At 39.5% G+C, this 11,725-nt stretch overlaps 1 protein-coding gene across 20 annotated transcripts in view; it reads left to right on the top strand.

Moving 5' to 3' along the window:
- Positions 1-6,909: 6,909 nt before the first annotated feature.
- The window catches only part of tcf7l2 (transcription factor 7 like 2), a 121,072-nt gene continuing 116,256 nt past the window's right edge, over positions 6,910-11,725 (top strand). For 5 of the 20 annotated variants that reach the window (XM_015035950.1, XM_015036068.1, XM_015036053.1 and 2 more), the window contains exons 1-3: positions 6,910-7,615; positions 7,759-7,825; positions 8,018-8,142. In XM_015035950.1, the coding sequence (XP_014891436.1) occupies positions 7,427-7,615; positions 7,759-7,825; positions 8,018-8,142 (381 nt within the window). In that variant the 5' untranslated portion in view covers positions 6,910-7,426. The remainder of the gene's footprint in view (positions 7,616-7,758; positions 7,826-8,017; positions 8,143-11,725) is intronic. The other 15 variants (XM_015035958.1, XM_015035968.1, XM_015035992.1 and 12 more) reach the window with 6 other exon arrangements.

Consider the following 11,725-nt stretch of genomic DNA (forward strand, 5'->3'; position numbering starts at 1 on the left):
TGTGTGCGTGCATGCGTGTGTGTGTGTGTGTTGGCCTGCAGATCTGCAGCAGCAGAGTGTACATAAGTCGCCTCGTCTCTCAGGTGGATTCCACGTTTAGAGAGTCCGAGGTCGTGCCTGTGACCTTGATTAATGACTATCGCGTCCGTTTCTGAAAAACGCTTGCCTGTTTGTTTTGGAGGCGGCGGGAGACAGCACACGTAGCCACCCGATGCGTTTCCCACGATGCCGGGGAGGGAGGATCTGGAGACGCTCAGCTTCGCCATGTTGGGTCATGAAAAAGCATTTATGGCCTGCATTGATCAGAAGGTTTAAATATTGATTGATTAATAAACTTTTAACCCAAAGAAAACATGTGATTTTATGACAGGTGCAGACACACGGCCTTCTTTATTGTGGCGTTGTGCTTCATCCTGATTGATAATCTGTTTATTTCTGTGCAATATGTCAGCAATAACTGACCACCAGCAGGAGAACACCGGCTGCAACATTATGTGCGTTATTTTTGTTTGTCCAAGCAGTTTAAAGAAGAATCTATAAGCAACCTTTTATTTTTAAAGCACTATATTCTGTTGTGGGAATTGATTTTCTATTATAGTAACGAGAAGAAACATATATGATTATACAGCGCCTTAGCGTCAACGTGCAAAACGAGCGGGAACAACGATAAGTGGTCAATTTGAGGAATATTGACATTTACATATATTCATCTTCTGATTTGTTTTTACTCTACCAATTATCTACAGCATGAAACATGCTGTCCATAATCAGATAATTCTGCTTTCCAATCCCTGTTTTAAAAGTAATGACAAGCACCATTAGTTTTGCAGTAATTGCAGCTAACTGCTGTATTATCCCACTGGTTAAATTTACATTAGCTGTTCTGTCAGCAAATGGCAAATATGTTATACAGCATGAGTCCCAACAATGGGGAACATTTACACTCGACTAAAAGCAGCTGAGGTTAAACAGAGTTCCACTTAGGGAGGGGGGAAAAAAACCTGCAATAATAAACATGTTACATAAAACAAGCTAAGTTTGTGTGTGTGTGTGTCTGTGTGGAAAAAAAAAAAAAAAAAAAAAAAAAAAAAATGTTCAGCAGTAAAATGTTAATCAACTAATGAGGGACCTTTTTACTGGCCATGGCTGGCACCATGGATGCTTGATGGATAATTAACAGTTTGGGAGAGAAATGTGCTGCTGATGCTCGAGGTAAAAGTTAGTTAGACACAAATGTTTTTTTTTTATTTTGTTTGTTTGTTTCGTGCTGCAAATTTGAAAGAGCGTAATTTCCGTTGCCTGCGTGGTAGTCGTGAACGAATTAGCGATGTTGGAAAGTGAAAATGTTTGCAAATACTTATTTAAGCAAAACTTATATTTTATACTTGGAGAACTATTTGGATTCAGTCGATTTAAACAACTGCCTGGCTTCAAAATCTGCAGTTGTAATATAATCAGAGAATGAATTGAGGTGCAAACCCATCCTCTAAAAATCAGGAATTTGCCTCAGAAGTTCTTTAATTATGAATTCAGCATTTCACTGCAACCTAGTTTTGGTAAGCTTGTATAAAAATCTTTGAAATGAATCCATGTTTTGTTGCAGTAGCCTAATCTCACAATGAAATGAATGCTACAGTTCTTTAATAGTGAGCTTTGGATATTCTATTTTACCTCTTTTGCCATACTGCTCAATGTGATGAGATAAACTTAGGTCAACTTTGCGGTTGTTTAAAATGTTTTAATTAATACTCTGACAAGTTTAGGCAAGAAGTTATTGTCTTGTAGCCATTTCTGGAATAATGAGCATCATTACGCCTCTGTTTTACTTTTACAACGTGTGCTCTTATCTTTTCAATTTTAAAAAATGGGTTAAACAAAGAATATCGCGATTTACGTCATACTGCAGACAAACAGGAAGTCCAGGATCAACTAAGTTGATATTTTTAAATGTCTGTGCAGTTAGAAACAGTCAACAGAAGTTTAACTTCCATTGGAAATTATTATTATTTTACTTTGTTGAGATTTATTGTTTTATTCCACTCTTCATTCAGCTGTTTAGACTACTTTATGTTGATTATTACTGCTTTAAATGATCGGTCTGCTTTAGAAAAAAAAAAGTTTACTTGACTTGACTTGAAATGTGCAAGGAGAAAACATTTGATCTGTAAGAAGAAAATAATTCCAATCTGAAGTTGGCCTGGAAGAACATAGACAAAGACCAGGACAAACAAGTCTAAAATTAAATTACTTATGCATCAGAACAGAGGACTAGAGGACTTGTTTGACATAAACCAAATGCAGCATTCAAGAAAAGAAACCCATTCCAACTGTGAAGCTTGGAGACCTAAGTATCATGCTTTTGGGCCCTTTTTCTGCAGCAACACCTGACCGGCCAGACTGCACAGACTGAGGGCTGCTGAGAAAAATATGAGAACATCTGCAAACATAAATAAACAAGACTCAGCTAAAGCACTGAAACATGGCTATGGCTCAAAACGTGTCAGTAAATCTGTCAATGACTGGCTGAGAATTAAGAACAGGAAACTAGCGGTTGTTTCCCAGCCCAATAAATGTGATTAACTTAACGCTTAGAGGTTGGATTTTCAATGCGCGATTATATAACTGCAAAAAAAAAGAAAAAAAGATGAATTTATTTCAAAAATGTTACACAAATTTGTGTCACAGCTGCAAAACAAGGCTGATTTAAATAAAACAGGGATGATTAAATGTGGAGAGTGCTGATGGAATGAAAGTCATCAAATTTTAGGAATGAGGAAAAAACAAAATGCTAAAAAAAAAACTTTTATAATGTACAAAACAATACATAAAACAGGAAGAACAAAGTTATATCTACATAATGATTGAAATTTGACATGTAGGTCACGGAGCATTTTGTAATGTTTTTATTTCTCTCAACATTGTTGAAAAGTTATTTACCTAAAGAAATACACATGCATTGAGGAAAAAACCAATAACAGCTCAAATATATTCTCTTTGACACTTCAGAAGGACAAAGAGAACAAAAATCCCTTCAAAGTTTCCAGCGAGGTCACACAGTTAGATAGGCTCCATATGTTTTACATTTTATAACCTAAAAATTAGATTTTTTTTTTCTTTTCTTTTGACAGAAGAAGTGATGGCTTCACTGGGAATCAGTAAATTCATGATCAGGGCTGTCATGGGATCATTGCCTCTTGAGATAAGAGTGGCGGATCTTTGGGTCTTTTTTTTACCAAGCAGCCGCCACCAGGGGCAGAGGTGAACACACAAAAGCCACAGCAAACATAAATAACACCAACGGACGCAGAGCGTGCGTCTGCTCCCTCATCCCGAGCTGTGGGGGCAGCAGCAGCAGCAGCAGCAAAGCCTATCATCTTGTTATTAAAGGGTCCTGTAGATTAGAATCACTGGGGCGGCATCAGAGACAGGTGTCTCCACGGCACGCGTGATAACATGCTGCCAGCCCCCCCAGTAAACTCTCCGGTACCTGCTGAGGCAATCCGGGTGGAGGCCAGCTTGGAGCCCCCTCTGCTTTGGTCTGGGATGCGCGGGGTCCAGATTTCGAGGGCCCCTGAACAGCAGGGTGCCTCTTCTTCCTCCATCAGCTGCCTGAACACAGACAAGACTGGATGAGAACCGGTGCCTGCAACCCCTCTCTCTTTTCCCCTCACGCCCTCCCCATACGTCGCTGTCTGGGCTGCAGCCAGCCAACACAAGCGCTGCTTTCACCTCATCCAGATAAAGCACATCAGCGATCACTGAGCGCAGTCGTCTGCTTTTCTGGGAGCTGCCTGGCCTGGGCGCGTCTGGGAGCAGACTCCCAGCATTTTGCTGCTGCATGCGTGCACAATGATTCCCCATCGGTGCTCCCTGACAACCCCGCTGACAGCAGATACAGAGGAATTAGTGTCATAATATTTAGTTTCCCCACGTCTTACAGCATGAAGGCATCAGACAATATTTCTTCATCAACAATTCTGTGTTCTTGTTTTGATCTTGCTCTGCTTGATTTTGCAAGACTGCAAGTGTCACCTGCATGGATGTTTTAGCTCAATTTCTTGTAGCTAGAGCTGAATTAATTGATGTTTTTTTTGTGTTGTTGTTGGTGTGTGTGTGATTGCAGCATCAAATTTCTGGCAGATACCAGAAGCTGCATTTTCCCCACTGATCTGATAAAGTAACTGAGTCACAGCTGCTGAGCTCATCACTGATATGTACCTCCAGCTAACAGGGTTAGCAGGCATGGACTCTGCTTTTAATTTTAACATATATTTCAGATGGAGATAAGGTGTTTTTAAAATGGCTATTTAATCATTTTTCAGCTTTTTATATAATTGTGTCGTACCTGTTTATTATTTGATACATAAAATATTAATTGCTCTGGCTTCAATTAATGAGATGTTAATTTTTTTTATAAATAATAGAAAACATCATTCTATTAGTTGTAAACATTCAGTTAAAAATCCCTCTTTTGTATCTTTTTAAAGGTTCAGCTAGACTAAAATAAGACGTGGAAATGGAGCATCCAATTCAGAATCTGTTATTTGTGTCCAGTCTGGCTGCTGCTGAGAGAGGAAAAAAATAGGAAAAATAAAATAAATAAATAAATAAATAAATAAATAAATAAATAAAAACAGCTCAGTCTTCTGCTGCCAGTGAGGAATTCAGGTGCGTCCCAGAGGACATCACACCTGTCAAGAAAGTAGGATGCAATAACACCCTCCATCCCAAAAAATAGATCTAAGGAAACATTAGCCAATATAATGAAAAATAGATCTAAGGAGCTGACAAAGCAGATAAAATGATAATGCTAAAAACAGCTCAGAGTAATTCTGCTTCTGATACAGGCCTTGAGTATTTAGTTGGTGTAAGAAAAAGGAAAGAGGGGGAAAACAGGATGGATTTGGGGGAGAAAAATAATTAAAATTCAGATGTAATATTTAGTTGATTTGGTGAGTGAATGACAGACTAGATGGGAATAAACTGCAAAAGACCTGAAGAAGGTATTGAGTGCCGAAGGTGTCACAATATCATCCATCACCCCTAAAAGCATTAACAAATGATTATTAAGATGAAATGAAATGTGTAATGACTAAAATAAAATTATGAATAATAAAATACTACTAGCTAAAAGCTATTAATCAAACATTTTGAGTTGTATATTAAAGCCACATATAATTATTTCCTTTTCGGTTCTTGAGGCAGTGGACTAAGCAATAATTTAAATTAATTTTAAGATCAGTTGTAATATTTGGAGCTAACTGCTACATCTGATAGGTTAGACGCAACCAGGGTCGGATTGAGGAGAATTTGGGGGTTGGGGCTAGAGTCAGTTTTGGTGCCCCCCCCATGAAAAAAAAAAAAAAGAAAAAAAAAAAAAGACATATTGATAGTTAAATACACATCAACAACCATTGTTTACATGAAAACCGTTTTTATTCCCTGATATAATCTTTGTAATCCTGTTTTATAGCAAGTTCCTGACAAACATGGCATCATTTCTAGAAATTACTTCACCTAAAAAATTACTACGAAATGCTGCAGTAGCTATGTCATACTGGTTTGTTGTGGTGTAACATGGTCACTGAAATACAATAGAAATTAAGAGACAATTAGAAGAATATATTTTAAGCTTGATCTTATATCTGGCATGGAAATGTAATAAAAAAGGACCTGAGGTGACTACTTAACATAACAAATAACAAAACATCAAATAGAAGATGATAAAATAACAAAAACAACTTTCATGATATGTATGGGGATATATATATATATATTAAACATTTATTGAACATCTATTAAGAAAAAACCCAACAACAAAAAAACTAAAACATACTGCCCCTGTAAGCTTTATTACACACAACTGTGAATGACTTAAAAGAATAATGACCTGTAATTAAAGTGGATATATGTACCATGTTAAATATATGTCTTTGTTATCTGCATTTTTTTTTTCCAAAATAAATAATCAAGGAATTATTTATTTTGATTGCACTGTTCCACTTTTGGAGCTCCATATTTTATTTGATAACCATCAAATCAATAAATATGCAATAACCACACATTATTTTCAAAATAAAATACATGTTTTATAATCAAAATATGTACTGCATTATGTACTTTTAATAAATTATCTATTTTGTTAAATGATTAATGGCATATTAAGGTAGTCATTGATTTATTTCTTTTAAATTTGTGGTACCTTTGGATGTCTATATTGTTATTGTCCAATTTCTTCTGGATTTAAATCACATACCAATTATAGTGTCGTAAGTAGAAAATATTTTCTTACAGTGTAAACAAAGGGGAATCACAACTTTCTTGTGATCAAGAAATTGGGGCATTTCCTTCATATCGGTTTTATGTAGAACTATGAAAATTTACACGTAAATCTTGGCAGGTCAAACTAAAAAAAAAAAAAAAAATCTCTTGAATTCTTATCCTAAACCCAACAGGAAGTCAGCCTCTTTTTTTAATCAGAGCTACAAATAAAAAAATGTCTTGCTTATTTTAACAAACTCTTCCTGTGTATCTTGATGACTTGAGTTAATGTTTCTTTCATAACATTCCTTCAAAGAGTTTTTGTCAATGGGGTTGACTGTTGTTGCTTTAAGTTTTGGGGAAGGAAGGCAGGCTTGTGCCGCCCCTCATGGCATGCCACCCTGCGTGGTGAACCATCTTGTCCATTTCAAAAACTGACATTTCAGGAATAAATCTTTTATTTATTCTTTCTCCTTATATAATTACGGCACTTTTGGAGCTCCATAAAAGTGACTTCTTTTCATTGCTTCCTTTTTTCGCGCTGAGAGACCGCCCATATGTGCGTTTAATCCACATTTGCAAGCAACTCCTATATCTTCCTGCTATTTTACCATTACTGTCCTACTCCCAAACTGGCATTTTCACTCCTCACATGCTTTTTCGCTGCAGCCGGCTTCCTCCAACCAGCACTCCCTCTCCTCTCTCCCTCTCTCTCTCCCTCTTTTTTTTCCTCCTATTTATGAAAACGTCACTTCAAGTCCCTCCCTGTTTGAATCTCATTAGTTTCTTGTGTGTTTCTCCCTGTCAATAATCCCGAATCCAGACTCTCTCTATTTCCATCCCTCTCTATCTGTCAATCAGCGCCGCCTTTGAACTGAAAACCACTCCGACCAACTTCAACTCACTCAATCCGAGCGGCTCGGCTCCTTCTCCGGCTTCCCCATTTTTCTGCCAACATTTTTCCCCCTTCTTTTTCCCCCCCTTGTGTTTTTGAGTTTTATATACCAGAGCTTTTGGAAAACGCCAATACGAAGACCCTCTCTTTTAAAAAGAAAACCCCCCAAAAACTTAAACTCTCGGACTTTCGAGCTCGCAGAGATCAAGGGTTTGAAACTTTTTGGTGGTTTTTTTCGACCCGAGAACGATTCTTCTGCTCGGGGGAAAAATGCCGCAGCTCAACGGCGGTGGAGGGGACGATCTGGGCGCAAACGATGAGATGATTTCGTTCAAAGACGAAGGGGAGCAGGAGGAGAAAATCTCGGAGAACTCCTCGGCAGAAAGGGATTTAGCAGACGTCAAATCTTCGCTCGTAAACGAGTCGGAAACGAATCAGAACAGCTCTTCGGACTCGGAGGTAAGTTCGGATCGATCGGCTCCGTTAAGTTCGCATTACATGTTTGAGGGGGTGGCCTACATTTCTTAGCACACTTTGATAGAGTTCACCATGAAAGCCCCCTATAACTTTAACGCAGTCCTTGTGTTTCGTTGCATTTCAAGGCGGAAAGACGGCCTCCGCCTAGATCTGAAACTTTCAGAGACAAAACAAGGGAAAGTTTAGAAGAGGGTGAGTTTCTTCCTTTAATCTCCTATCTTTGTTTTTTTTCCTCAACCATGACATTGTGTATTTTTAACAGAGGAAGGAGTCTCCTGCAGCCTTCTTCCTCAAATACAATTTCCAACGATTAAAAAAAAACACATTCCAAGGCCAGTTTATTAAAAGTTTTCCTCTTCTCCCCTCCACCCCCCGCCATGTTAGCTGCGAAAAGGCAAGATGGAGGGCTGTTCAAGAGCCCACCGTACCCGGGCTATCCGTTTATAATGATCCCCGATCTCACCAGCCCCTACCTCCCCAACGGATCACTTTCTCCAACAGCACGCACAGTAAGTTCACTTATTTTACCAGCTGGATATCTGCACACACACTCCTCACACACTCTTCCTCACACTCTCTCTCTCTCTCTCACACACACACACCGAGGCTCCAAAGCAGTGTTGTCACCCAGAAAAAGCTGAAAAAAAGGGGGGGCAAAAATTGTGGAAGCCAAGTTTTCCAACTCCTCCTGAAGTGTACAGCACCGCGCTCTTGAACATGGAAGCTAACATGCTAACTATGCTAATGAATTCAAAAAATAAATTGAAATCATAAATGGTAGGGGAAATTGAGTGAAAATTTTTGTTCAATTAAATATATTGTAATTTTCTATTTATTTTTAATAACAATATTTGGCCGTGTTTTATTAAAATTAGGTTAAAAGTGCGTGATCCCCCCACCCCCTTCCTCCTAAATAATGCAACTGATTTGTGTTTGCATGGCCTCATCAAAAATGCCCTTTTTTTATTTCCCCACTAACACTACAGGGAGCTGCACTTTTACAACGGCTCTCTAACACACTGAACAGTGTTTTTTTTTTAAAAGCAACAAATATGCAAATAAGCATTTGAAAGGGATTTGCATGGATAATTTTTTTTTTAAGTTGCATGCTTGCTTTTTGCAAAAAAAAAAAAAAAAAAACAATCAACGTGTAATGTATTGGTATTAAATGCAAACTTACTGTTTAGGTTGTGATTTATTTAACACGAGTGATTGCTCCGTTTTGCATGCTACCGCTTTTGCTTCCCGAAAGGAATCTGCCGCCTTTTTTCCTTTCCATTTTTTTTTAAACCCAGAATCATTTAAAGCTCTGTTACCAAACAAATTCATGTTATTTATTTTGACACAATCAGCCCTGTTGTAATTATGCACCCTCACTCATTTAGCTCAGATGGTCCCATGAGGCCAAAGACAAGCCATGAGCAGCATAATTTCTTCTTCTCTTATTTTTTTACATTTTTTTATTTATTTTTATTTTTTTTTGAAGCGTGGCTGTGCTTTAGGAACCTGTCATCTCTTTCTACAAGGTTAAGGCAAAGACCAGGCTCTAGGAAATTTGACCCACAACTACTCAACTGATATTCGTTACCTCCATGTTTTTGGTTTTTGTTGTGCACGCCTTGAAAAATGAACTCGCACCTTGGCACATCATGCTTTCTTTTGTGCTTGACACAATTTCTGCCCGTGGTCTCACGTGAGGCTGCCCACTATGTCTTCATATCTCTTTATGTGATGGTGTGTGTGCATGTGCGTGTGTGTGTGAGTGTGAGTGTCTTCCGCACAGGAGAGCACATTTTGTCAGCCTCGATAATGCTGCTGGCTGGTATGTGGAATTAGTCACTCGTTACTCTCATCATCAGGCTCTGACACAAACTCGCATTCACAGCGTCGAGGCTGATTTTAAAGTGAAGGACTTCCTTGTTTCAATAGAGCAGCTTTTTTTTTTTTTTTTTTTTGTCTTTATGAATATTACAGCAATGTGTCCTGCAGCCTGGCGAGCGTTTGCTGCCATCATGCAACAGTTAGATAAAAGAGCACATTTTGCAATGCGTCTGAAGAGATGCTCCTCTGAGACGCGATCCACCTTTGCTCTGCTCATCCAGCCCATGAATCTCCCATTTTCACACCGATCTGACAAAAGGAAGGGTGTGTTTGTTTTTGTTTTTTGTTTTAAATTGTGCGCTGTGATTTATTACCCGTGTCATCATAGCAAAACTAAGACGAGGAAGTGCTTATTTGCACGCAGTGACACGACATTAAAACCGATAATCACAACGAACGCACCTGAATATTTTTTTTTTTCGGGCTCCTACTGTACCACCTCGCCTCGGCCCCCCCCTCCGTCTGCGGCGCCCTGTGTGTCCGAGCTGCTGGAGCTTTTGAAGTCGGCGGTGGCTGTAATATAAATCTATTAAATTTAAAGCCGGGATAAATAATTCACCTGGACATTGATTAGCTGTCTTCCTCCCTAACATGTCACGTTAGGCTCCGAATATGACTGCTGCCGGTGTTATTAGAATGAGACTGTCTTGTCATACGAAGCCTTTGATTCTCGGATTTTTCCTCCACATCTGTTCCCTTTCGGTTTCCTCGGCGATGTGTGTCTGCTGAATATAATTGAAATGATTTAAACAGATGTTTAAATTGGAAATTGAAACTATTTCCTCCTCCACGTCCATCAAATTGCATTTCTCCTAATCTGTTCGGACATCTCAAATTGTTTGTGTTATTTCTGTGTTTGCGTGACCCAAGAGGTGGGGGAAAAAAACGATTCCTGCATGAGGCCGCCTGACCTCTGGGAGCCATAACCGGCGAGAATTTGTTTTTCCTACCACCTAAATCCGAGGAGGCTCACAATTTAGTATCATTTAAGCAATTTGACATGAAGCTGTGCCCGGGCTTTAAAAGCTCTCCTCCTCTCGTCTCCTCCTCCCAGCGGTCTGCCCCCTCCTCCCTAAAACCCCCCACACAAAGGCCTGCTGAATCACTGGGTGCAGGTTGAATTGGGGAAGTGGCCTGCCAAGTTCAACCCCCGGTTTTCCATCTCCTTTTGCGTTCACCTTTTGTTTCCTGCCGTTGCTAACGCAGGGGCTTGTAGGGGAGAACATAAAAAAAAAAAAAAAAAAGAAGAAGCTGGCGGGTTAACTCCGGTGCTGTGGGCTAACATCACACCTCAACAGGTCTGGAGACGCTGAGGCCGAGGGAAGGAAGAATTGGGGGGGATCTGGGCGGCCAGCTCTCCTGCTTCGAGCCTTAAATCCGCCCCGCATTTTTTTTTCTTTTAAGTGCCTCTTGGACTTGTGAATGTTAAGATATTTACCGCCACTCCTGGCCCTCCGTATTTCTCCGTGCCCGCTGAGACATTTGGCGGGGGTTTTGAGTTTCGACATGTAATTACGATTAGTTTATAAAAGAACAAGTAGGAGGTTGGGCAGACTTGTGGGAGAGGGGGGATGAAAACGCTACCTGAAATGAAAAAAAAAAGACTCTTGCTGAAGGTGGTAAAAAGGCTTCCTTTGCTTTGTTTCTTTTTTCCTTTCTTTTTTTTTTCACTAACTAGACTCCAACTCACCCTCACTAATTTTCATCCAGTAGGAAATAACATAATTCTAAGTGAATGCAACACCTCCTTTTTGTGCCAGACCGTATTGGTGTGGCCTTATCTGTAATAAAGTGACAGCAGACCGTATCTTTCCAACAACACGTGAGCAACATAAGCATAACAATGGCATATCATATGGATTATGTGTGTTTGGCTGGTGTGAATGGAATTTTTGGCTGCGACGAGGAGGAAAAGATGGGTTTTAATGCGGATTTGAGAGGATAGGGCCCACACCTTATCAAATTGGCTTTACATGTTAATCGGGCCTAATTGGTGTCCGCGGGGCTGTTTTTTTTTTTTTTTTTTTTTTTTTTTTTTTTTTTGGCAAAACTTTTCTGCTGGGTTTTTTTTTTTCTCCCTCCCCTCCGAGCTGCAGAATTTACTCGGAAGGTTGCGCTCCTTTTGTCTTGCAAATCACTTTTGTTTACAAAGTATGGCGGAAGCGGCTCCCGCTCTCCGATTCACCCCCACCTCCTCTCTCTCCCTCTCTC

This window comes from Poecilia latipinna, unplaced genomic scaffold, assembly GCF_001443285.1.
Source record: "Poecilia latipinna isolate Pla-1442-1.1 unplaced genomic scaffold, P_latipinna-1.0 Scaffold22, whole genome shotgun sequence".
Taxonomy (NCBI): Eukaryota; Metazoa; Chordata; class Actinopteri; order Cyprinodontiformes; family Poeciliidae; genus Poecilia; species Poecilia latipinna.